General features: G+C 43.9%; 1 protein-coding gene across 1 annotated transcript; it reads right to left on the reverse strand.

The window, feature by feature from the left end:
- Nucleotides 1-16,203: 16,203 nt before the first annotated feature.
- CRIPT (CXXC repeat containing interactor of PDZ3 domain) lies at nt 16,204-25,304 on the reverse strand. Its single transcript, XM_056114665.1, has 5 exons — nt 25,214-25,304; nt 21,737-21,802; nt 20,547-20,601; nt 17,374-17,477; nt 16,204-17,072 (listed from the first exon to the last, which is right to left on the reverse strand). Exons 1-5 carry the CDS (start codon nt 25,227-25,229, stop codon nt 17,008-17,010), a joined length of 306 nt encoding a protein of 101 aa, XP_055970640.1. The 5' UTR covers nt 25,230-25,304; the 3' UTR covers nt 16,204-17,007.
- Between the last annotated feature and the right edge of the window lie 39 nt (nt 25,305-25,343).

Raw genomic sequence — 25,343 nt, forward strand, 5'->3', positions numbered from 1 at the left:
AGTGTGTGGTAGATGATAAAACCATATGACTGTGCCAGGCCTCCTTAATTTCTTCCCTCTCCACGCTGTTCTTCTATCATCCTGGATAATTGAATGTTGCTGGACTATGAATTCCAAAACTCTGACTTAACTAAACATCAGCATGTTGATAAGATTTCATTTACAACCTCAACAAGAAGTGAGGGTGGTTCCAGGTCTAACGGGGTTCCCATTTCTCTTTTTCAGTTCCAGATATTGGTAGAGTCCATTGAGAAAGGAGGATGGGATAAAGGAAAGGGCTCTAGAGAATGAGGTGAAGAACCAGGCGCTCAGATCTGACATGTTGGCCATGTAGCATCACTTTTCTGAGTCTCCGGATGGATGAGCTTCTCATCCACACACCCAGAAGGCAGGGCCAGATCACTGCTAACGTTCTCTGCATGACACGAGTCTAGTGAACTAGGAGTGAGAACATGGGGGGTTATTCATTAGGCCCAAATTAAATATCCTCAAATGGAAATGGCCCACACTATCCTTAGAGATCTGAGTTGAGAAGGCTGGTTACCATAGTAACTCACCTTCACGGAGTCCTTCATAAATTCAGTTCTGTAAAGTGACAGCATTATGCACTGGCACCTGGCAAACTCTCTACCCCTTGCTTCCATTCGTACCCTGGGCCCCGGTGCCAAGAGTTGACTTAATCTGGCGAAACTGGGTTCTCCAGCAGCCTTTCAGTCTGGAACAGAAGGTGCTGACAGCGGTAGGAATGCAGGCAGGATCCTTTCAGTTTACTAATTCTGTAGCCGCCCTTCACAAACTCCAGCAAATATTTTGTGATGTTGCAAGGTGTTATGAGAAGTGAAAAGCAAGCTGTGATTCAGCTGGTATGAAGACTTTGCAAACACACAAGAGAGATCTGCTTTGCAGCAATCTATTATTTCTGGTTGAACTCTCATACTGGAGCACAAAGAGATACTTCTGCCAGGTATTACCATACTACATAGTGAATTTTCCCAAGAAGTCCAATTTCAAATTTACTGGCCGAGAAGACCAGACTCCTAAGACCTGGGGAATTCTTTCAAAGGATCTTCAAGTCTGTGGACATATTCTGAATGCAGCAAGGAGTGAAACAGGAACTCACCCACAGCCACCTGGGTTAGTTCTAATATCTGCATCAAAGTAATTGTGATGGATGAGACAAGAAATTAGCTTACAAGATTACGGACAATATCTTAGCTTTTTGTGCTATACTCTATTTATCCTCTGATACTAAAATAAAATAGATATCATGCTTGAATTTAATGGGGGTAAATTATCTGTGGATGTTGAAATGGTCTTCACATTTGTCAGATCAGCTGACCTGATTCTTGGGTAAATGTACACTGCATCATTAGGAGAGAAACTTCCCCCCAGTTCTTGGCTCTGCTTTCATGCCATATGTCAGAGAGTTACTTGTTCTTTGGCTTCTGAAGCCTTATAGAATCTGCTGGGAAGATGCGTTACAGCTTGAGCGTGCCCCCATAGGGGAAACGTCACCACAGCATATATGCTATGAGTCAGGGATACGTTTCTTAGCCTACACAGTTAGAGACGACCCAAAACTCTTTAATGTCAAGCTCCCAGTTCTGGGGGGATGTTTAGGATCTAGTTTTGTTTGGGTTGAGTGGAATTTGGGGACCACACCCAGCTGTGCTCAGGGATCACTCCTGGCTTGAGGGACCATATGGGGTGCCAGGGATCGATCCTGGGCTGGCCACATGCAAGGCCAACACCGCACCCCACCCCCACCATGCTGAAATATCGCTCTGACACTGGTGTTTAGAATCTGAATCTGTGTGAACTCATTGATTCCATCTTCCTCTTTTCTGGGAATTTTGGCTAGTCTCTGGTAGGGGCTTTGGAGGTACTTGGGCACGCACTGAGGAGCGGTGGGGAGGGGGTGTAAGAAATCTGGTCCTTGAGGTCATGCTTTCACCTTCATATTGATTGAACATGTTTGCATGAACAGAATCTCTGTTTTCCCATGTCCTCTTGGGAACAGGCAAGAAGCTTCTGTGTCTCACTAAGACAGTGAACAATTACAGCTTTGGGGAGCCCTCAGCATAGACCACACATGCACCCCTTTTTTTGGGGGTTCCACAGCCTCTCGGGTAGCTCACCAGGACACCAGAATTATGTCTCCTAGGTTCCTAGACCCCAAACAGATAGCGGCATTTTGTCCCTTCTCTGGGCATACTTGGTGATCTCTTTGCTCTTGGGGTTTCCTCCCATGGGCCCTTCAGTAGAGTCCTCAGGAATAGGGTATTCTTTCCTATTCTTATTTCTCCTCACTTCCTGATATGTTGTCCATGCCTCTAGTTTATTTTCCTTCGTGTTTCCCCTTTTTTTTCTTCCTCCCAGGGGCAGCTTCTGAAACCCTAGGTCGGAAGACACTCTTATTTCTCTGGTGCTCACTATCATAGCCTGGGCGGAGCTCAGCGGCGTGGCTGTGGTTAACCAGCCTCCTGGTGAGGCAGAGGACAGCAGGGAAGGGATGAGCAAAGGCCAGCTGATGGTGGTGTTCTGCAGTCCAGTTCCTGCACCCAGAGCCTGCTGGGGAGGAAGTTGCCTCACGTGAAATCAAGTGCTGAATGAAAGGAAACACTTTACAGAAGAACTAAAATAAGCCCTAAATGGGCATCATTATTTGGGGGGGGCTTTTTGGGGTCACACCCAGCAATCCTCAGTAGTTACTCTGGCTCTGCACTCAGAAATTACTCCTAGAGGTGCTCCAAACACCATATGAGATGCCGGGGATCAAGCCTGGGTAGGCCATGTGCAAGAAAAATGTTCCACCCACTCTACTATAATTCGGGCTCCCAGGGTACAGTTTTTCTAGGCAATTTCCCGGTCCGCAACACAAGGTGACTTTTGGATACAAAGGGTCTCTCCTGGTGATGGGCGAGCAATGAAAGCACCAGTGAGGAAGTTGGAGGCTCTCTGGCCAGTGAATGGACTCTGAGAGCAAAAGTGTGTGTGTGTGTGTGTGTGTGTGTGTGTGTGTGTGTGCGCGTGCACATGTGTATGTGTGTGTGCATGTGTATGTGTGAGTGTGTGTGTGTGTGTGTGCATGTGCATGTTATGTGCGTGTGTGCATGTGTGTATGTGCATGCCTGCATGTCGGGGGGATGGGGACAGGGCTCAGCTGCTGTCTTCTTGATCCCCTTCACTTAATCTTGTGCTCACACCCACCGAATTCTCTGCTGGACTTCATCCCTTCATCCATGAGAAACTACTTCAGCCAACTTGAGCCAAGAATCTTGTTGAAGTGAAACATAAGGACTCTGGATTTCAGGAATAAATAGGCTGGGTGAGGGAGGGGCGGCCCCCGGGAAGACAAGTCAGTCTCAGGATTAGGACGGGGGACATGCAGGGAACAGGGGACCTGAAGACGCTGGTCACATGTGGAGGAGTCAGAGAAGGCTTTCTGAGCAGGGAGAAGACACAGGCAGAGCTAGAGAGAAGGGGCACCAAAGTCTGGGGGGCCTAGCTGGGGGATCCTCGGACTAGACACCTCTTAAGTGTGACAGGGCTTGGGGAACAACGAATTTGGGCTAAATCAGACCCAAACTTCCAGCAGCAGTGCTGACTACACATTTCCAACCTGGTGATAATGAGCATGTGTCGCTTCTGTTCCAAAGAGCAAGGGCTGTGTGGGCAGGTGAGAAACAGACATTTCCCTGTTCCTGCTCATGAGTCAGGGAATGGGGGTGAGCCTGGGGTGGAGGGTCCTTCCCAACACAAGCAGCACAACTCTCCTCCCTCCAGCCCTGGAAAGAGTGGCAGCTGCCTTGAACAGTCCTGTGCTTCCGATGAATTTCTTGGCAAAGCCATGTCAGAGGCACCAGGCTGCTAAAGGCCAGCTTTGCAGCAGTGCATTTTAAAATCACTAACCCTTTGGCTAAAGCTCACGTGTGCCCTTCACTGAGGACACTCACTGAGATGTGCTCCTGAGATGTGTTCACTGCCAAGGGGCCACAAAGACACTGGGCTAGCATTTATCTTATAAAGGGAGCATGGTCCACGGAACTGAACGATGGAATAAGATTACACTTCTCCAGCTGTGAAGAATGAAAATCAATATCCACTGATTATATATTACGATCCACGTCACCTAAAGGCCAATTGCATGTGGTAAAAACAACTCAACTTGGCTGCATTTGGAGAAACTCAGACATTCCAGATTGCAAGGGAAGTAACTGCATACTATTATTCTTGAGTGAGTGTAGCAGGAAACTAGAATCCTTGAGCAAATAACCAGAACAGACTCAGACTGAACATTTGCATTAAACTGTGAACAATCATTTAGATCAAATTATTTAATAGTTTAAAGTTCCTGAACACAGAATAATATGTGCGCCATTTTTGCCAATAAGACAATCCTTTTAAAAAGAACTTATTGAGCTAACATCAGATTACATCTTTGTATGTATTTCAGGAGTTCTTTTTCGTACCTCTTCAAAAGTCGCATATCACTTCTGCCACCAAGGTGTTAACACCCCTCCATCCTGGAAAACCCCATCTTTAAAGATGTCTGAGTGATATGAGTCTTCAGTTTTGTCCACAAAGTGATGACAGTGTTAAGAAGCAATAAAAAGGGCCTGAGAAATCATTGTACTATGACTGAGTTGTGTCTAATCTTTTCCATTAGCCTAATATTTTCTTGAACATACTGAACATTTATCTCTAGGGGCTTCTAGAATAGTGGTCATCAAAGGATTTCTACAAAGGCCGGGTGGTCAATATTTTGGGTTTTGCAATTTTGCTTTTGTACCCAGAACAATGAAAAACAATCTGTTCGTGAATGGCTGGGTTCCATCGAACCTTTATTAGCAAAATAGGTGACTGATCTGTGGTTCATAGTTTGTTGATCCTCAATCTCAATTATGTAGATGTGGGAAAATGAGCGTTTTGGGAAAAACTTGGGATGTCTTTGGCGTTCCACAGCCTATTTGTTGTTCCACGACATTGGCAACTATCGCCCGATCTGCCTGTTGTCTGTCGTCTACAAGCTCTTCACTTGAGTGATCCTGAATAGGATTGGCAGAACACTAGATGAAGAACAACCATTCGAGCAAGCCAGGTTCCACAAAGGATTCAGGATCAACCATATCCACACGATAACCAAGCTCATTGAGGTTTCTTGGGAGTTCAAGATGCCGCTCTGTCTAATGTTCATTGATTTAAAGAAGGCCTTTGATTCTGTTGAGATGGAGGCGGTCATTGAAGCCCTAGCCAAACAGGGCGTTCAATCGTCAGAATCCTCCGTGAGCTCTATTACAGATTCACTACTAGGATATCACCATTCTACAAGGAAGTGATCATCCATGTCAAGAGAGGGGTTCGGCACAGTGATATCATTTCACCGAAACTCTTTAGTGCCACCCTTGAGAACTTCATGCAATGACTGTAATGGGAAGGAAAGGGAGTGAAGATAGATGGTCGGCAACTACACCACCTCTGCTTTACTGATGACATCATTCTAATAACACCAAACATTAGCCAAGCAGCACAAATGGTGGCTGACTTCGACCATGTGTGTGGAAAGGTCGGACTACAGCTGAATCTCACGAAGACAATGTTTGTGAGAAACAGTCTCGTTCTTGACGTTCCACTCGCTCTCAATGGAATGAACATCTCCGAATGCAACAGTTATGTGTACCTCGGTCGAGAAGTCAACATGACGAATGACCTGGCACCTGAGTTATGCAGGAGGAAGAGAGCGGCTTGGAACGCCTTCAAGACCATCGAAGAAATAGCAAAGAGGATGAAGAACCTCAGACTCTAGGCACATCTCTTCTATTCTGCCGTTCTTCCTGCATTAACATATGCCTCAGAGACCTGGGCCCTACAAAAAGAGGATGAGAAGACTATTCGGGTTCCCAAAGAGGAATCGAAAGAGCTATGCTTGGAGTATCATGCTTCACTCAAATGAGAGAAAGAATCCGGTGTTCTGACCTCCGTCGATGATCAAGAATCAGGGAAGCTGTCTCGTTTGCCAAGGTGTCGAAAATCAGATGGGCTGGACATGTAATGAGACTTGGAGATGACCGCTGGACTAGAGCCATTACTGACTGGATTTCACAGGACGTCAAAAGATTGAGGCTCTTTGTGTTCCTAGAATGAGGAGATGCCATTGGGCTACACTAGCATGCAACAGAGACAGGGACGCAAAGTGATCAAGTTATCAACCTATTTTTGTGGGACATGTGTGTGTGGGGGTGAGGGGTGGGGGTCCTGGTCTCCTGAGCTGTGAGCAATGGCCTTCAGCTCTGTACTATGCACAGGGCCTGCTGGAGGACCGTGGTGCTGAGAGGCCTGTGCCCAGCTGACTTTGAGGAGAGCTGCTGCTTGGAGGCATGGATTACTCATAGTGCTGCAATGAGCACACAAGGCCATCCTCACAGTTTCCTTTCAAGGACACTTTGACTTCTTTTGGGCAAGACCCCAAACATGCAAGACACAGTTACACTGAGTTAGGTCCCTGACTTAATACAATTACTTTGTGCGGGGGTGGGTGTGGGTGCAGGGGAAGGTACACCCAGCTATGCTCAGGACTTACTCCTGGCTTCTGTGCTTAGGGATCACTCCTGGTGGTGCTCAGGGAACCACATGGGATGCCGGGGATCAAACCCGGGTTGGTTACATGCAAGGCAAAGCCCTACATGCTGTACTATTTTTCTAGCACACTCAATACAATCTAAGTTAGTATTTGCTTAAAATACTTTTCGATCCATTTATTGTAAACATACATTCAGCCTATGCTGGACTTCTAAAGAAAAAATAATAGAAGTCAAAGTAACAATATTTGCATCCTTTACTTGGAATTTTATTATATTCATATCTACTGTGATTCGAAATAGTCTTGGATTTATTTACCCCATCATTCTTTGTCTCTTCCTTTCTTTATATTTCTTACCCTCTCTACTTTGATAACGTCCTTTCCACTGATCTTTTCTCTTATTCCATATAACTCTAATTTGGAAATTATAAAACTATATTGTTAAGAAATTTAAATATGTATTTTTAACATGACCAAGCTGAAAGTATATTAATCTTTTTTCTTTTTCTTGAATACTTAATCTGACCAATTTATTTTTTTTTTGTAGTATTTTCACTCCTATTAGCTATACTTATTAGATGTCACCTAATAACCAGTGTACCTGGTTACCTATTTTTTAGTTCCTGTGATTACCATCCTTTTTTTTTTTTACATTTTGCATTTTATAAGATGATAGAAAGTTCACTTTCTTCTTGAAGCAAACCATTTGGAATGGCCTCCAAGAATCTGTTGACTGTAAACTCATTAGCATACCAAAAATGTGTTCCATTTTAGAAAGCACTGTCCTCCCGTTGTTCATCGATTTGCTCAAGCGGGCCTAGTAACGTCTCCTTTGTGAGACATTGTTACTGTGTTTGGCATGTCGAATACATCACAGGTAGCTTGCTAGGCTCTGCCATGTGGGCAAGATACTCTCAGTAGCTTGCCAGGCTCTCGGAGAGGGGCAGAGGAATCGAACACGGGTTGGCCCAGTCGGCAGCGTGTAAGGCAAATGCCAGAGAATTTTTCTGTGTGACCATATCCTCACTATAGCCTTGGGACCAATGTCACTGTGACATTTTTGGGTCTCCCTTCACCTCTGCTTCCCCAATTTTCAAACTTAGTCACACAAGTAAAATTCAGGTATCTTCTAGGGAACCCAAAGTCTACTTACAGGAATCTCTACAAATATGAACTAAAATATTAAGCTCAACTTTTTCATATTAACTTTAACATTAAAATTGACTTCAATTTTATAAAAAGCTATTATAAAAATTATAAAATATAATGATCTGCAACTTTGTATGTATGTATGTATTTTCATGAGAGCTTCTCTTCCTACCTTTTATGTATGTGTGTATTTTCATGAGAGCTTCTCTTCCTACCTTTTATGTCTTAATTTCTATTTCATATTTTCAATCTCTGGATCTTTGGGTTTAGAGAAATTTTTTGTGTGTGGGGGCTCAGAGCTTATTCCTGGCTCTGCACTCAGGGCTTCTGGTGGAGCTCAGGAGATTGTTTGTGGTGTCAGGGATTGGACCCCGGTTGGTCACATAGAAGTCAAGTGCCTTATCCACTGTTGCAGTACAGGGCTTTGTCTGCCCTGTGTGTGATGCTCTTCAAAATGTGGGCTTTTCATCCAACAGACTGACAGATATTCCTGAAGGTAAGCACTGGGTTTGGTGCTAATTTCCCCTTTAAGTTAGCTCCTTTCTTCATTTCTGCCCTCTGAGGATCATCATTATTTTGTCAGTTTAACCACGCTCATATTCTAAAATTACTTACCTATAATAAACTTAGATAGGTTTCTGTATGTAAATGTCTTTTCCACGTTTTTTTTCTGACGGAGTGGTTAAGTTTCTCCACCACATTGACAGTACTGCTGGAAACTCAAGGTGATGCGCAGAGGTTACTCCTGGCAGTGCTGAACCATATGGGATGCCAGGGATTGAACCCAACTCGGCGATGTACAAGGTGAACACCCACCCCGCTGTACTATTGCTCCAGCCCGTTTGGTCTTTCATGTTGCTTATTACTACTGCAAATCTGCTAGGCTGGTAAACCAAAACCCAAGAAAGAGCAACTTTGCCATCTGGTGGACACACTCACCATTACAACACCTAAATGAGAGGGAAGCCTGGATTTACTCAATAACATCCTACCAATTTTTCTTTTACCACAGCACTGTAGCATGTCCTCCTGTTGTTCATCGATTTGCTCGAGCGGGCACCAGTAACGTCTCCATTGTGAGACTTGTTGTAACTGTTTTTGGCATATCGATACACCATGGGGAGCTTGCCAGGCTTTGCCGTGTGGGTGGAATACTCTCAGTAGCTTGCCTGACTCTCCGAGAGGGGTGGAGGAATCAACCCGGGTCGGCCGCGTGCAAGGCAAACACCCTACCCGCTATGCTATCGGTCTCCCCTTCCATGATCTTCGTGCCATCATAGTATAATTCCCAGTTCTAGGGTGTTTTGCTTGTTGTAAAATTGTTGCTTTTGAACCAACCTCTCTCAGTCTTTCAATACACACCTTCATTTAATTTTTCATCAGTTTGATGGGCTTCTTATCCAATTTTTTCTGGCAGCAGAAATTTGAAGTCAAGAACACCCAGGCTTACTAAAAATGAGAACAAAGCAGGGGGCACCATAACTGTGCTCAGGGCTCTGGGACCGTTTGTGCCGCAGGACACCCAACGCTGGCTGTACGCAGGGCAAGGCCAGCGCCTGGCTTCCTGTACAATCGCTGCAGCCCTTCAGAGCTGGTCTGAAACAGTCCTGAGTTTTCCCCTTTGGCACATTTTCTCGTTTGGCACATTTACCTGGTGGGCAGCACATGCAGAGAAGTTTCCAAACCTTCTCCTCTGTATTAATGGTTGGCGATTGACATTCGTGTGTAGAAAAACATGTTCAGAGTACCTCAGATGAGTGATGGGAACGATGAAGTTGGGAGTCATAGTTCTCACTGTGGAAAAAAGAGAAACCAGGGCTATGTGAGGAACCTGCTAATTCCAGGGCTGTGTTTGGGCCAAGGGCAGGGAAGAAAAGGTAACTGAATATTTTCTCTCGGAAAGCAAGGAATCCCTCAAGGAACATAAGAGCATGTCAAAAAAAGACTGGGAATCAGTGTACAAGGGTTCCTAATGGGGGGAAAATTGACGTTAAAAACAAATAAGCACATCAGGCTAATATAAATCAGTGAGCTCGTGAGAAGAAGAGAAAGTTTTTCCTTATGGAAAAATTCCAATTCATAAATGTAGAAGGAAGGAGAGAATTGGGCCACCACCAGTTGGCAGGCAGCAGAATAACAATTAACTCAGCCAAGAAATATCACTGGACGTTTGTGTGTGAAAGTCTGCTGAAAGAACATTTAGAGTGAAAGTATCTTCCCCCTAAATGCTGACTAACGGAAAAAAGACAAGAAACTTTTGCTGAGAGCAATCACTGAAGTTAGGAGAGGGACACAGAATGAGCTCGTCCATGTGGGACATAAAGAAATGTAGCAAGGGAATGACAAACGGGCAAAGTCAACAGAACTGCTCTGCAGAATTGAGTTTATTCTGGCAGGAGATGGGGTTGGGGACAGGGTGGGGCGAGGGGGGCAGAGCTCTGGGGCAGGGTGTGGTGTTGGAATGCTGCATGCATAAAATCCTCTCATTAACAGTCTTGTAGATCACAGTGCCTAAACTGCAAAGGAACTTCTACGGTGGAGAAATCGAGCAGACACAACTGAAATAAGCTTTCAAAACGACTCGCCTTGTCACGGGGCACTGTGGCCCTGTTCTGAGCACTGAGAAGTACGCACCTTCGCTTCCACGATGTTCCGGCCCCAAATTGCGTTTAAACGCAAGGTTATCGTGAAAAAAATCTCAGCAAACTCAAACGCAGGATCATTCTATAAAATAACTGGCTTGTGTGTTTCACAACCTGGACATTTCTAAAAGGCACACAGACCAGGGTGTGGCAAGTAAATGTGATGTGTTGCTCCGGATTGGGGCCTGGACCAGGTTTTGTTCTTCTACAAAGACCTACACTACTACAACTGGTGAAATAAGAGAACAGTATTTGCACTAAGGTTAAGTTTTGTGATTTTTTTTACTAACTGTGCTATGTTTTTGTAAGAATAACTAGATGGTTATTCTCAGGATATTTTATATCTTAAAATATAACTATTTTAGGATAAAGAGACTCCTTATCTGTAATGAACACTCTAATGGTCAGAAAAAAAGGCACTTGCTCTAAACTGATAAAGGGAACCATCCTCCCTAGAGTAGGAAGACATCTAACAATGATGTACTTAGAAAAGTGATAATTTTGTTAACAATTTAGCAAAACTATATTCAGCTACGAATCACCACTTGATTACTTGATCACTTGACATCCGTTACTCATCAATTTGCTCAAGGAGGCGCCAGTTAATGTCTCCATTTGTCGCAGTCGTGTGCTAGTGTAGCCCAATGGCGTCTGCTCATTCTAGAAACACGAACAGCCTCAAACCGATCATTTTGAAGAAGTCTGACCATCTCGTAGGTTGGCAGCCACGCGATCTTTTGATGTACTGTGGAATCCAGTCAGTAATGGCTCTAGTCCAGCTTTCGTCTCCAAATCTCATTACGTGTCCAGCCCATCTGATTTTCGATGCCTTGGCAAACGAGATAGCTTCCCTGATCATCGATGGAGGTCGGAACTCTGGATTCTTTCTCTCATTTGAGTGAAACATGATACTCCAAGCATGGCTCTTTCAATTCCTCTTTGGGAGACCCGAATAGTGTTCTCATCCTGTTTTTGTAGGGCCCAGGTCTCTGAGGTGTATGTTATTGCAGGAAGAACAGTGGAATCAAAGAGATGTGTCCAGAGCTGGGGGTTCTTCGCCTTCTTAGCTATTTATTCAAAGCTCTTGAAGGCATTCCAAGCTGCTCTCCTCCTCCTGTGCAACGCAGGTGCCAGGTCATTCGTCATGTTGACTTCTCGACCTAGGTACACATAACTGTTGCATTCAGAGATGTTCATAACATTGAGAGTGAATGGAGCGTCAGGAATGAGACCGTTTCTCATAAACATTGTCTTCGTGAGATTCAGCTGTAGTCCAACCTTTCCACACTCACGGTGGAAGTTGGCCAGCATTTGTGCCGCTTTGCTAATGTTTGGTGTTATTAGAATGATGTCATCAGCAAAGCGGAGGTGGTGTAGTTGCTGACAGTCTATCTTCACTCCTATTCCTTCCCATTCTAGTCGTCGCATGATATTCTTGAGGGTGGCACTGAAGAGTTTCGGTTAAATGGTATCACCCTGCCGAACCCCTCTCTTGACGTCAATGATCACCTCCCTGTATAATGGTGAGATCCTGGTAGTGAATCCGCAATACAGCTCATGAAGGACCCTGATGTATTGAGTTTGAATGCCCTGTTTTGTTAGGGCTTCGATGACCGCTTCCATCTCAACAGAATCAAAGGCCTTTAAATCAAAGAACGTTAGACAGAGTGGCATCTTGAACTCCAGAGAAACTTCAATGAGCTTGATTATTGTGTGGATATGGTCGATCGTGCTGAATCCTTTGTGGAACCTGGCTTGCTCGCACGGTTGTCCTTTATCTAGTGTTCTGCCAATCCTATTCAGGATGACTCAAATGAACAGCTTGTAGACGACAGACAACAGGCAGATGGGGCGATAGTTGCCAATGTTGTGGATGTCTGCCTTCTTGTACAGTAGTACAGTCCTGCTGGTTTTCCATTGGGATGGAAACTTGCATTCAGACAGGTAGCGTGTGAAGAGCTGAGTCAGTGTATTGATGAGTACTGATGGCAGGTTCTTCAGGTGTTCGGGTCTGACCTTGTATGGGCTGGGTGCTGTTCGCTTCTTTACCAAGGAAATGGTGTGTTGGATTACGAAAGGGAGAACCTTGGGAACGACATATCCATCCTGCAGAATTTGGTATGTGGGCAGGTGGACGTGGCTATCAAAGAGATCTGAGTAGAAGTCATGGATAATCTTCTCCATTGCCCTTCTGGAAGATGTCATAGATCCATCAGGATTTCGGAGTGCAGTCATCTTGGTCTCGTTATTGGTGAAGGACAGGCGGGCATTGTGAATGCTTTTCCTGGCTTCCGCTGCATCTGCCAGCAATGCTGCTCTTCTCTCTTTGAGGTCTTCCTTTATTGCTTCTCTGCACTGCTTTGTGAGTTCGGATGTTTGCTTGCGGTTGCCTGAGGCTTGCACCAAGTCACATTGGCGAGTAAGCTCAAGAGTTTTCGAAGACACGCGTTTTTTTGTGGCTCTCTCTCGGTGTTCCTCGCACAAACATGGAGGTGCTGAACCAGTTGATCGTATTCCTCGTCAATGTTGTCAATGACAGGATCTTCCCATGAGCCAAAGAGCAACAGTGCCAAAGAGCTCACAGTCCATGGTCATTCTGGGAGTTCTCTTCTTAAACGTTGCAGCCCTTTCTCCCCTTTCTGTGAAGTAGACTTTTTCATGAAGGAGACGGTGGTCTGATCGCATTTGAAATTTTGGGACAACAGTGACATCTGTCAGGCAAAACCATCGATTGAATTTTGTTGTGGAGATGCCCATGTCCAACGCTTAGATTTGGCCTTCTGGAACTGTTGAGTTACCATGGATGGTCCAGGATGACATGATGAATTCAAGATGGTCACTCACCCTGTTCGTTCCATTCTAGGCCATGTTCCATTCCCGATGTGGAGTTCTTTGGCTGATCTTCTTGAGAAGATCAGCCGAAGAATCACCAAAGGATGCTAAATCTACCATAAGCAGGTCTGAGGGGAAAAGAATCATCCTTAAGTCTCAATATATCTCCTCACAAAGTATCCTGATTGCAAAAGGGAAAATAGGAACTCCAGAGGAGGGATAATGGACATCTTAAGATTTCACGTCATCAATAAAGACAAATAATGGATTTTCTCTGAGTCTAGATGAGACAGTAGGACGGAACATCACTGTGTATTAGCCCCTACTGCATAAAATACCTACTTCAAAATGAAGGATGTTCTTTTTCTGCTTTGTCCTGTATTCCTTAAATATATGAATACTTCCAGACAAAAGAAAGGTCAAGGAACTGTTTCAATGAGGAATATGCTCCTGGCTACTCCACTGACAAAATTTACCAAGGACACACATGAAATTGCAACAGGAAAGGTGATCATGTGCAATAATTAATTAATTAGTAATGATACATCCCTGGAACCTATATGATGTTCCAATCCAGTGCAACATCATTGAGAAATAAAAGCAAGGGCAATAAAAATGAGGGAGAATTTAGGTGGAAAGACTAGGTGAAAGTATTGAATGCTCAATTAATAAATTTGACACTTGTACTGTGAATGTGGTTCTGAATAACAAATGATGTAGTAAAGAACAGAAGCGAAGAGGCCGGAGCAATAGTGCAGCAGGCAGGGTGCTTGTCTTGCTCATGGCTGACCTGGGTTTTATCCCTGGGACCTAGAGCTCACCAGGGGTGAGCCCTGAGCAACAGAAATCTCAGTGTCTGCAACACAGTCTCAAATGGGTCAAAGGGTGCAGAAAGGGAATGTGGTAGAACAAGTACAAGGAACAATAAAGACAGATGTTGAAGTGCAAAAAGATGTCTGTATTTCTTAAAATTCTCAGAACAGGTACATAGATGTGCAGTTAGTATTTACAGTTAGTATTCTTCGGCTCCCCCAGGTAAAGTATTAGGTGGCTGACAACTACAAACAGTCTCTCTCCACCTAAGTTCCACGCCACAGTTCTAAAAGCTTCAGTTTCCTACAAACACAAAGAAGGCTGCACATGTAATTCTTATACACTTGACAGCTCTATTTTCTATGATCCATATATAGGAGTGCTCTATTAGTATTTGCTCATATAGATATTCAAGTGCAGTCTGAGAGTCTATATTTTTCTTTTTTACTTTGATTACATTCAAGTTTTCGACAGAAGACCACTATTATTATTTGAAATTTCCCCCCCAACAATCAGACCTGCTGAAAAGGCATCATTAGATAATTTTTTTCTATTGCTGATAATGAAGAACATTTGATGTCGTGGCCACAAGATTCTGGATCTCTGGTATTTTAGTAATTAAGTCCAGAGGGATTTCTGCCAGAAGCTGCTGGGTTCCAAGATTGGCCCGTGTGCTTGTAGGATCACGGCCTTTCAAGAGCCAGAGGAGTTATTCGTGGGCGGCAACTTGGGGTCTCGTCTGGGCAGGGGGAAGGGCCGGTTGCGCCCCCCCTCCCCTATCCCGAGAGGCCCCACATGCCCTGTAACTGCAAGCCCATACCTCTCTGGCTCAGCTCTGAGAGATGGTGGTCACCATGCTGCAGCCGAAGAAGAAAAGGCTGAGGGACAAATACCCTTCCCCTCCTGGAGCAGCACAGGGCCATAGCTTAGTTCACAGTTCAGAAGCATTTCTGCCAGAAGCCGCTGGGTTCCGAAATTGGTTTGTGTTGAGTCTATTTTTTCATGTTTGTTTTGGGGACGTAGCCAGCAGCACTGAGGGTCTACTCTTGGCTCAGTGCTTGAGGTCCCTTCCAGCATAGGGACCAAACCTGGGCTCCTGCTTGCAAAGCGCATGCTCTAGTCTATTGTGCTATCTTGCCAAACACAATCTGAAATTCTGAAAAGTTTATCCTTTATTACTTTTACATTTATTTGGATAAAAGCTAACTCTGGCCTTAATTTCGTCTTAATGGATTCTTTTAAGTTCATGTTTGCTTTGGGAGCTTCCTTTAGGTACAAATCCTAGCTAATGTCTATGAAATGTACATTTTCCAAAGTTGGACAAATCAACTTCTAGTGGATCTGGACCACTCTTTATCTAAGTTCTTTATTAGCCCCTTAAGTTACTGGGGGGTGGGGGAGGCACGTCTGGGCCAGCAGTGCTCAGGGCTTACTCCTTGGTTCTGTGTTTGGGGATCTCTCCTTGTGCTCAGGGGACCAAATGCAGTGATGGGGATCGAACTAAGGGTCTATGGCAAGGTCCTTAACCTCTGTACTATCTCTCCAGGCCCTTAGGTTGATTTGAATTGGAAAAAATAGCACTGCACTGCACTGTCTTCCCGTTGTTTATTGATTTGCTCAAGCAGGCCCAGTAACATTTCCATTGTGAGACCTGTTGATACTGTGTTTGGCATATCGAATACATCACGGGTAGCTTGCCAGGCTTTGCCGTGCAGGCGAGATATTCTTGGTAGCCTGCCGGGCTCTCTGAGAGGGGCGGAGGAATCGAACTCGGCTCAGCTGGGCCAGCGGCTTGCAGGGCAACCGCCCTACTGCTGTGTTATTGCTCCAGCCTTCGAAAAAATAAAAAGTCCCAAATTGATTTACACATGAGAAAATGCTTCCTGTCCTCAGAGCTATTGCTATTACATTTTGCATTATTTTTGTCATCTTTCTGTAATAAGGTATCCTAGAAAAACACTTAAAAAACCTTCAGATAAAGTTAAAACGTTAAAAACTTTCTATAACAATTTAGGACAAATATGAGTACAGAATACCAAGCAGACCATATTGTCCATTCTATTACTGTGATACATACACAAGACTGCACTTGGTAATACAAATACTTTTTTTTGTTTTCCAAAATAGGTTTTAAAGGCCTAAGTTCTAAATCCCCAAAGGCAAGAAAGGAACAATCTTAGTTTGAAACATTAAATTTAGTTTATTATATATTTGAAAAAGTCAAAGTATTTGTCTTATTTATATATTTATTTCTTTATGGGGAGGAAAGGGAGGAGGAGGGAAAATGAAAGTTTAGGTTCTATTTAAAAGAGCTTTTCCAGAGAGTGGTGATAAGTTTTCATTACGCATCGTCGTGGAAGAACACTGTCCTCCTAGTTATCAAGAAACTTTGAATTTAACGTAATACAGATCATGTGTTTTTCTAAAATCCAGTGCATTTATTTGGGTATCCGTTGTGTTCTTGTTGATACCCATATGAAAGGTACTGACATTCTGGTTTCAAGAACAAATCTTAAAGGCCAATTAATATAGCATGTGTTTCATTGGGTCCAAGGTAATTACTGTGAAACCACTGGACAATAATGGTCTCAAATATTTAAATACCTTGTAAAACTACAACTAATCCAGCCACTACTGATTCGCAGGACTACTTAACCAACAAAGGCTAAGGATAAATTATAAATCTAAATGCCAAATCCAAAGCAAAATTTCAATAATATCCTGACTTTTGCATTAGCTATAGAGAAGACAAAAACTATATGAATAATGTTAAATAAAAAGTGCATACAGAACTGACAACATTTCCTTTTGTTAAATTTGCCACTCTTTCCAATCCAATAAAATACTTTTGAGGGAAAATGATGACCAATCAAGTACCCTGGAAAAACATAATTGTCATAAAGTGTTTTCTTTTGTAACTTGGGCATCTAAGTTATTTTCACAATTCAAAGCAAAAAATCATACAGAAAGCCAGGAGCGTCATCAGTACCACTAAACAGATGTTTGCTTGTAGTTTTTGGTATCCAAAACTTTTTTCCCACACATCGCACAGATGCCTAAAACAAAAGAAAACGTGAACAGTCAACTTAATACCAACAGTAACATCAAACATCTAATACCAATGACTTGGTCTATTTAAGCCACCCCTGAAATTGAACTTAATTTAAGACCAGAACACACATACATACATACAAATACTTTTTACTACGAACAAATTCTAAGTTATAATAAATCTTATGTTAAAAAAAAAAGGCCTTTGACTGTAGAATTTATAAAAAGCTAGCCCTTCCCCAAATCATTTAAATCAGTGCGGACTGAGGTATACTTGACACGAGCGGGGAAATGGGATGAACTTACCCTTCTTGTAGGCACAGCCCTGGCAGTAGTGAGAGCCAGGCTGGTGAACAGAACTTTTGCATATTCTGCAAGTGGAGAACTTGTTCTTTCCATATGGATCAAACCTAGATTTTTTTTTAGAAGGGGGGAAAAAAGGTTTTGAACAACAGAAACTCTTAAAAGAACCTCACTAAAGCAAATGAGCTTGACCCATGCTCCCCATTCCTTCTGTCAAACTCGACAACAGAGAGGCTTGGCCCTCTTTAGCTGACTACTCTCTGAAATGCCTGCCCACTCACAGCCATCTGAGCAAGCTGCATGCTGCCACAGAAGGTTCTACTTAATCGCAAACCTAGTTATTGCACACACATCCTGGTTATGATTAGAAAAATGAAACATTCTTTTGTCAGCATACTCAGCTGCAAAAGGTCTTATCTCAACATGAATGACTGATCAGTATGTAATGATGTATTTATTACAGTAGCAGATTCAACACAATGTCCTGTCCAAAGAGAGAATTTAGAATACTTAATTAATACTTAAGAGTATAAAGTAGCCAGATCTAACAAAAACTATGCAATCTAAATATAACAATGCTCAATAATCAAATGGTCGTAAAAGGGATCATCAGTAAGTTAGTGTGATACACTGCAGTGAAGACTAAGTCTGTCAAATTGTTTTAGGGTTGTTTTATGGTTTGGGGGCCACACTCAGTGGTGCTGAGCTCTGCGAGGGGCTGAACGGGGGAGTGGGGCATGTGCAAGGCAAGCACCTTCCTCCCTGCTGTCTTTTCTGGCTGTGTTGATTTTATGCCCATATTTGCTGAGCACCTTTATGCATGTGCAAGGCACCATATGAAGTAAAAGATCTGTCTTCACTTCTAAGCCTACGGACGATGTCAAGAAACAGGTATTTATGCATTCAACTTAGTGCCTGTGACTTGTCCTAAACAACAAAGAGGAATCTGATGACAATGAGCTGCCCTGACGAAGCTGACTTTATGGTGAAAGGAGATGGGAAATAAACATGTTTGAAAAGAAATGTTTCTCCAACAGTAGGTGAGGTTGACAATAGACATGCGTGCGGAAGCTGACTAGCGGCTCCGAAGGACGGGCTTTCTGCTGAGGCGACAGTATGGAGGAGGAGTCAGCTACACAGGCTGAGCAGGGCCTGAGTGTCTCCCCACAGGAGTGGGGCTGGCCAATCTGACGCAGGAGCGGGGAGGGCAGGAAGTCACAGAGGTGAAAGGGCCGGATCCTGGAGGACCTTGGAAGAACATGGTGGTGGGCTTTACATTTTATGCGAGAAAGAAAACCAACTGAGGGCTTGGAGCAAAGGAGCTATACGCTCTTTAAATAAGGAACCACTATGGTCACCACGAGACTGAACCCAGGGAAAACAGAGAGGAAGCAGGAAGGTAGAAACGCATTGCTGTGGCTTAGGAAGAAATACCGGGAGTCTGGAAGAGGGTCACAGCAGTGACACAAATGGAAGCAGGCACACAGGCAAGTTCTACTTTGGGGGAAGATGAGGATTTTGCTGACAGATACAGGATGTGAGGGAATGGGAGGAATCGAGGAATTGTAGCTGACAGAGCACAACTGCACTGGACAGAGGTGCACTAAGGCAAAAGACTATCAACGTGCGTCAGTCCACGCGGGTGTGTGTCTGAGGCTCAGGGGGCGTGAGCACTGAAGATGAACACCTGGGAAACACTGACGTAACAGTCTGAATTTCAGGCCATTGGATTAAAGTCAGTGGAGAAGAAATGATAAATTTATGTGAGAAAAATAAATATAGGACTAGTCCAAGTCCAGAGGAGCTCAGTAGACAAGGAATAGTCAATGAGCTGGGAGGAAAGAAGAAAGTAAGAAAAAAGAAAGAAAGATAGAAAGAAAGAAAATGAAATTAAAGGGCACTGAAAATGTACTAGATAGGCAGCTCTGTGTGTGTGTGTGTGTGTGTGTGTGTGTGTGTGTGTGTCTGTGTGTGAGAAAAGGCCAGAAGCCTGGAAATAAGGGTTGTAAAAGAGATGATGAAAGGTTTAAGAACTGAGAAGTAAGCAGCTCATGATCAATTTTAAGTCACGTGTGACCTTTACAATTAGTTTCAGGACATGGTGGGAATGAAAGCCTGACTGGTGCGGCTGGAGAAGAGAAGGGAGTGGAGGGGGACCAGAAAGTCCCCATGGCAAAGTCCCTGCCCTGACGACTGAGGATGACAGCTGGAGCTCTCGCACTGTCTGACACATGCTGTTATCCCAGAGACACTGGTGTGTGGAATTCCTGATGCCTCGACTAAATGCACAGGATCTGGCAAGCACTGTGACCAACAGCGTGGGAGCACCACCGTCAGGCATGTGGTCCCTAAGGAGCCCTGTGACCAAAACGTGCAGACGCACAACTGAAGACGCAATGGCCAGTGAGAACATGGGCAGCAACCAAAGCCCCAGGAGAACACACAACTGTGTGTGCGTGTGTGTGTGCATGTGCGTGTGCATGCGTGTCAAAAGGCTGGAGAATAAAAAAGAAAGAAAATGAAACTAAAGGGCACCAAAAACGTACCTAGATAGGATTTAAAAAACTTACTGTAAACAGAACAAGGAAATAGGGGAGCAAGTAGTAGGGTTTGTGGAATTTTTTAGATTAAGATACAATTGAGCATGGTATCAAAGCCTGATACTAAAACACGGAGGCCAGTGCTGTGACGTGCTAACTAACCCACGTCCAAGTGTGAGCTGGCAGTGCCACCAGAAGGCGGGAGACAGTTTTACAGTCATTTTCAGAGGGTAAAAAACAAGCCAGAAAGTTTAGAAATGGATTTAATTTGATGAAGGCCACAAAGGTAGGTAGAAACAGAGGAAAATTCAAATTGAGGTCTGACTCCAGGGCTTATGGTCGTCCTACATTTCTCTGTTGCCCCTGGTTTGCAGGATAATTAAGAACAAGCAAAAACAGAATCCATGTATTCTGGTGAAGTTATAAAAAAGATAAGAGCACTGGTTTCTTTGGATACTGATTCAGTGAGGAGGAAGAAAGCAAAAGCAGCAGATGGTAACAGACAGGCACTACTTGAGTCTTACTTCATCAAAGAGAACAGTACCACCCAATTCACTCCAGTAGGTTCAATATTACGGAAGACTGGGAATTCACAGGGCAGCTCTATGGATGGCCCCTCCCCCAAGCCCCACCTACCTTGCTTTTTTTGAAGTCAAAGCTTTATTTTCGTTCAGCTTTCTTCCACCACTTTCTGTATTGAAACACACACATTTTAGGGGCTTGTTGCAAGGGGGCTGGGGGTTGTTAGCTAAACATTTCTCATATAACATAGCACTGTAGCACCATATAACATATGCATATACATGTAACAATCAGCCTGCAAGTTCACTTTGTGTCTTCCAATCAACAGACTAAGTTTACATAAAAATTTTCAAAAACCCTTATTTAATGTCCAGGTTCTTAAGACACTCAAGAAAAATCAGCCCATATTTATTAGGAACATTTAAATTTGCAAAAATATGCATTGTGGTATTACTCAGATTCAAAATAATTACTTCCTACAATTAACTACTATAAATTCTAGGAGATAAAATTTAGCAGCCTGCACCACTTGCTCCCGGGGACAAGATATGTGAGAATCTTTGCACGAGACAAAAGGAGTAAGTGTACGAATTCGCCCGCACTGAGGAACAGGACAAAAGCCGCAGGGACCCCAAGCACATAAAATCACTCTAATCTCCCAGATGAGGATTTCATAGTTAAAACAATTAGGCTGTTGACTGAACCAGAGAAAACAACAGAGAGCTTCAAAAAATTAAAGTATAAGAAAACTTTTATCAGAAATCTCCGGTCTGAAAGGCATAATAGAACTAAAACCAAACCAAACCCAACCCAACAGAGAAAGAGAGACGGAGAGGAGCAAATCAGCATGCCAGAAGATGAGCTGCAGCATCCAGAAAGAAAAGGAGGGGGAAAAAAAAAGAAAAATGAATACAGCATCAGACATCTGTTGTCCTCTCCAGGGACAACCTGGAGAGAAATAACATCTGAATTTAGGGCCCCAGAAGGAAAGGAGAAACTGGGCAAGTAGTTCTGGTGAGAAAAATTACACTGAAACGTTCCAAATTTGTAGATAAGACAGATATCCAGCTCTAGGAAGCTATTCTGCCAGAATAATTCCAAACCAAAAAACACCAAGAGAAATGGTAATTAAAATGGCAAGAGCCAAAGATACATAAACTATTATTAGGGCAGCAAGAACACACCTGAACATTACTATAAGGGAACCCCCATAAAAATCAGAGTCGCTGATTTTATTTTTCAAATTTTATCTCAAATAAAATTCTACAAGAATTTTATGCATTTTTCTCTAAAGGGAAACATACCTGTGGTATTCCTAGCACCATCCTTCCAAGTGTCTGGAGTGATGACTCTACCAAGTTTCTTTTCACCTGTAACAAAAAAGATGGAAAAATTAAACCCACCACATCGTGTCGAAGGTTCAAAATTACATGAGTATCAAAGGAGAAGAGAAACCAGCTAATTCGGAGGTCAGGGCTAGTGAACCTGAAATTTTAACTGTGGCAAACAGTAATAGGATAATAGCACGCATAACTGACTAGAAGTAAAACTTATATATGGTTTGTGACTGCTTCCAACATACATGCATATTTTAAACAAATCTGACAAAACTATTCATTTCTTATTTGCTATGCTTCTATGGTGTATAAGCCTCTATAAAAATGCAAGAAAAAAGAAAAATCAGATGAAGGTTCTAGATTTCAAGGATCTTATAAGTATACTGAGATCTCTAAATGTAGTCCCCACAAGGTTTCATGGGTGAGTGCTGGAAGTTATCTGACTGGAAGCTGTAATTTATCCATACTGTTTTTGTACAGCCTGTTTTTCATCTGATTCTGGGGAAGGGCTCAGAGAAATTCACATCCCCCCAATTATTTTTCAAGAACCATTTAACTAAAATAGGTACTTGAATTTATAAACTTCTGTTGACAAAGGCAACAGTTTAGTCATGTGGCAGTGACACTGTGAAGAAAGAGGATAAAGGCAAAGTGGATAAAGCACATATCCTAATTAAAAAAAAAAGGCATATACTCCTCAAATAACCCTGAGGTTATTTCAAGTTACTCAGGTCATTCCAAGTAAAGATTCAATTTGATCCTTTGCCAGATCAATAATACACCAGTACTATACTCAATTTAGACACTGGTGGTGCTTACTCTCAGCCATGTCCTGGCATAGTGACGATAGTAAGGCAAGGTCCTTATCACTGGTCCTGATGTCTAGCTCTCTGTAAGAATACAATACTTTTTCCATGAATAAAATCGCAAGACGGAAGGTCTGGGTTTAATTGAGCAGTTTTATCTGCAAGAATTGATTAAAGATTCCAATAGAGATAAAAGAAAAGCAGCAACATAGGTTTTGGGAGCCCAGGATGTAGCCCTTGTCTGGCACTTTATCGGGGGGAGGGTAGGGGGCACACCTGGCAATGCGCAGGGGTTACCCCTGGCTCTGACTCAGCGATGACTCATTACTCCTGGCGGTGCCCAGGGAACCATATGGGATGCCGGGGATTGAAAGTGGGTCAGCCGCATGCAAGGCCAACTCCCTCCCTCTGTGCTACGGCTCTGCCTCCTTCTCTGGCTTTTTGAAGCCCTAATTTGGGGGAAGGAGGAGGACCTGGAAGAAACACGAAGGAACAGTGAAAAAGACAAACGTTAGAATTTGCCTTGAAAAAAGAAAGGGAGAGATAGATGAGCATGAGCGCAGATCTGTTTATGGGTATAGTATGGAATTGATAATGTGATAACCTTTTGATAACCTTTTCCTGCACCTGTAAGAAGGTATTTTTTTCCTTCTTTTCAAGAGAGGATGAAACAGCTGAGGGTCACTGTCACTGTCCTCCCGTTATTCACTGATTTTGCTTGAGCAGGCCCAGTAACGTCTCCATTGTGAGACAGTTGTTACTGTGTTTGGCATAATGAATACATCACGGGTAGCTTGCCAGGCTTTGCTGTGCGGGCAAGATACTCTTGGTAGGTTGCTGGGCTCTCCGAGAGGAGCGGAGGTATCGAACCCGGCTCAGCTGGGCTGGCTGCACGCAAGGCAAATGCCCTACTGCTGTGCTATCGCTCCAGACCCGTAGCTGAGGGTAGGATAAGTTTAAAAAGTTATTAGACGGTTTGTTTGGAATCTATACCAATGAGGAAGAATGAGAGAGCTGATTAAAGATGATTAATTGAGATCTTGAAGATTAGAAACTATGACGTTGTAGTAGCAGTGCGGACCAATTGGTACATCTGTGCAACTTCCCTTAAGAGCCCTTACTGGCATATAAAACAGCTCAGAGGACTAACCATGGAGCAGTGAGCAAACTATTCACGAGCAGGACTTCACCAATTCTGGGTTCTCATTTTTTGGGTGAAAAAATGGGACTAAGAAATATGAATTTGCTCTCTTGTCCAATCAGTATAAGAATTCACAGGTGTGTGGTCAGTTTCAGTTCTCAGGGAAATGTCACCTAGATTACGCTAATTCAATAGTAAAGGAAGAAGAATATTGGAACCTCTAGTCTGCAAGGCACCTGTTTCTAAACAGTCTGTGGATTGTGGATTCAAAAACACAATACAAAAAAGTCATACTATTTTCTAGAAATCTTTTTTTTTTTTTTGCTTTTTGGGTCACACCCAGTGATGCACAGGGGATACTCCTGGCTCTGCACTCAGGAATTACTCCTGGTGGATGCTGGGGATCGAACCCAGGTTGGCCATGTGCAAGGCAAACGCCCTACCCGCTGTGCTATTGCTCCAGCCCCTAGAAATCTTGAGTCTGCATTGGAACTGGAATAGGGACTAAGGGGTGGGTTCTAAGAGCCTGGGAGACTAAAGACAGATAGATTGGAAGGTGAAGTGAGCCCTCACTCTGGCCTCAGTGCTCAAGGGGCTGGCAAAAAGCACTCAGGCCACTCACGGTACTAGGCTTTTGACCCAGTGAAATGGCAATGATATCAGCATGAAAAGTATAATTAGTGCTATTATAAATCCTGATGATTCAATAAAAATGGTAATGCATTTTACCATTTTTACCAATATATACAATAAAAAAATAATGAGTGAACTATGTTCTAAAAGTAAATGCTTTAGGCCAAATCTTGGCTGTGGCATATGTATACTGAAATGTGACTCACTGTTTAGCTGAAATTCAAATTTAACCACGTCTGAGGTGTTTGCTCTGCCTGGCAAATTTATTTTTGATTTTTTTTAACTTTTTAATTGAATCACTATGAGACAGACGCTTACAAAGCTGTTCACGATTAGGTTTCGGCCATACAGTATTCCCACACCCATCCCTCCACCGATGTATATTTCCCAGCGCTCGTGTGCTCTCTCTCTCTCTGTCTCCTCTCTCCCCCTCTCCCTCCCTTCCTCCCTCCTTCCCTCCCTCTCGGTCTCTCTCCCTCTCTGTTTTCCTCTCCCCCCCCCACCCCCCCCGCCTTTAGAGTATTGTGGCTTGCAATATTGTTACTGAAAGGTTACCTTTACCTACTTTGAACCCTCAGAGCCTGTCCTGGTGACTGTTCCTGCCTGACAGCTTTAAATCCACGCTTCCGGTGGGGGCAGAGACTGGGGCTTGGAGGGGGCGAGGGGGATAAACAAAAGCAGGTGCAAAAAGAGGACACTCCCCCCAAGGCAAAACACACAGGCCTGGACAGGCACCGGGCGGGGCAGGAAGGGCCAAAGGGCACGGGCGGGGGGGACAGAGGCTGGCCTCGGAGATCCGGGCCGACGGAACAGAAAGGCCAGAGCTGCAGGCGACCCCCACCCCGGCCGGCCCCGGGAACTCACACTTCTCGCACACCATCCTGGCCCGACGCAGCCCACCAGCCCGCAGAGCCCCGACGCCCAGGCAGCGCTCGTCTTCCGGCCGCCGCCGCCACTTCCGGCCTCCGGCGCGCCGCCCCGCCTCCCCGCCTCC

This window comes from Sorex fumeus, unplaced genomic scaffold (genome assembly GCF_029834395.1).
Source record: "Sorex fumeus unplaced genomic scaffold, SorFum_2.1 ptg000003l, whole genome shotgun sequence".
Taxonomy (NCBI): Eukaryota; Metazoa; Chordata; class Mammalia; order Eulipotyphla; family Soricidae; genus Sorex; species Sorex fumeus.

What these genes read in the sequence shown, in the direction of transcription:
- CRIPT (XM_056114665.1), bottom strand. An exon ending in TGGTGCTAGGAATACCACAG is followed by an intron (nt 20,602 to 21,736) that starts GTATGTTTCCCT and finishes GTTTCAATACAG; the next exon opens with AAAGTGGTGGAAGAAAGCTG. An exon ending in TTGACTTCAAAAAAAGCAAG is followed by an intron (nt 17,478 to 20,546) that starts GTAGGTGGGGCT and finishes AAAAAAATCTAG; the next exon opens with GTTTGATCCATATGGAAAGA.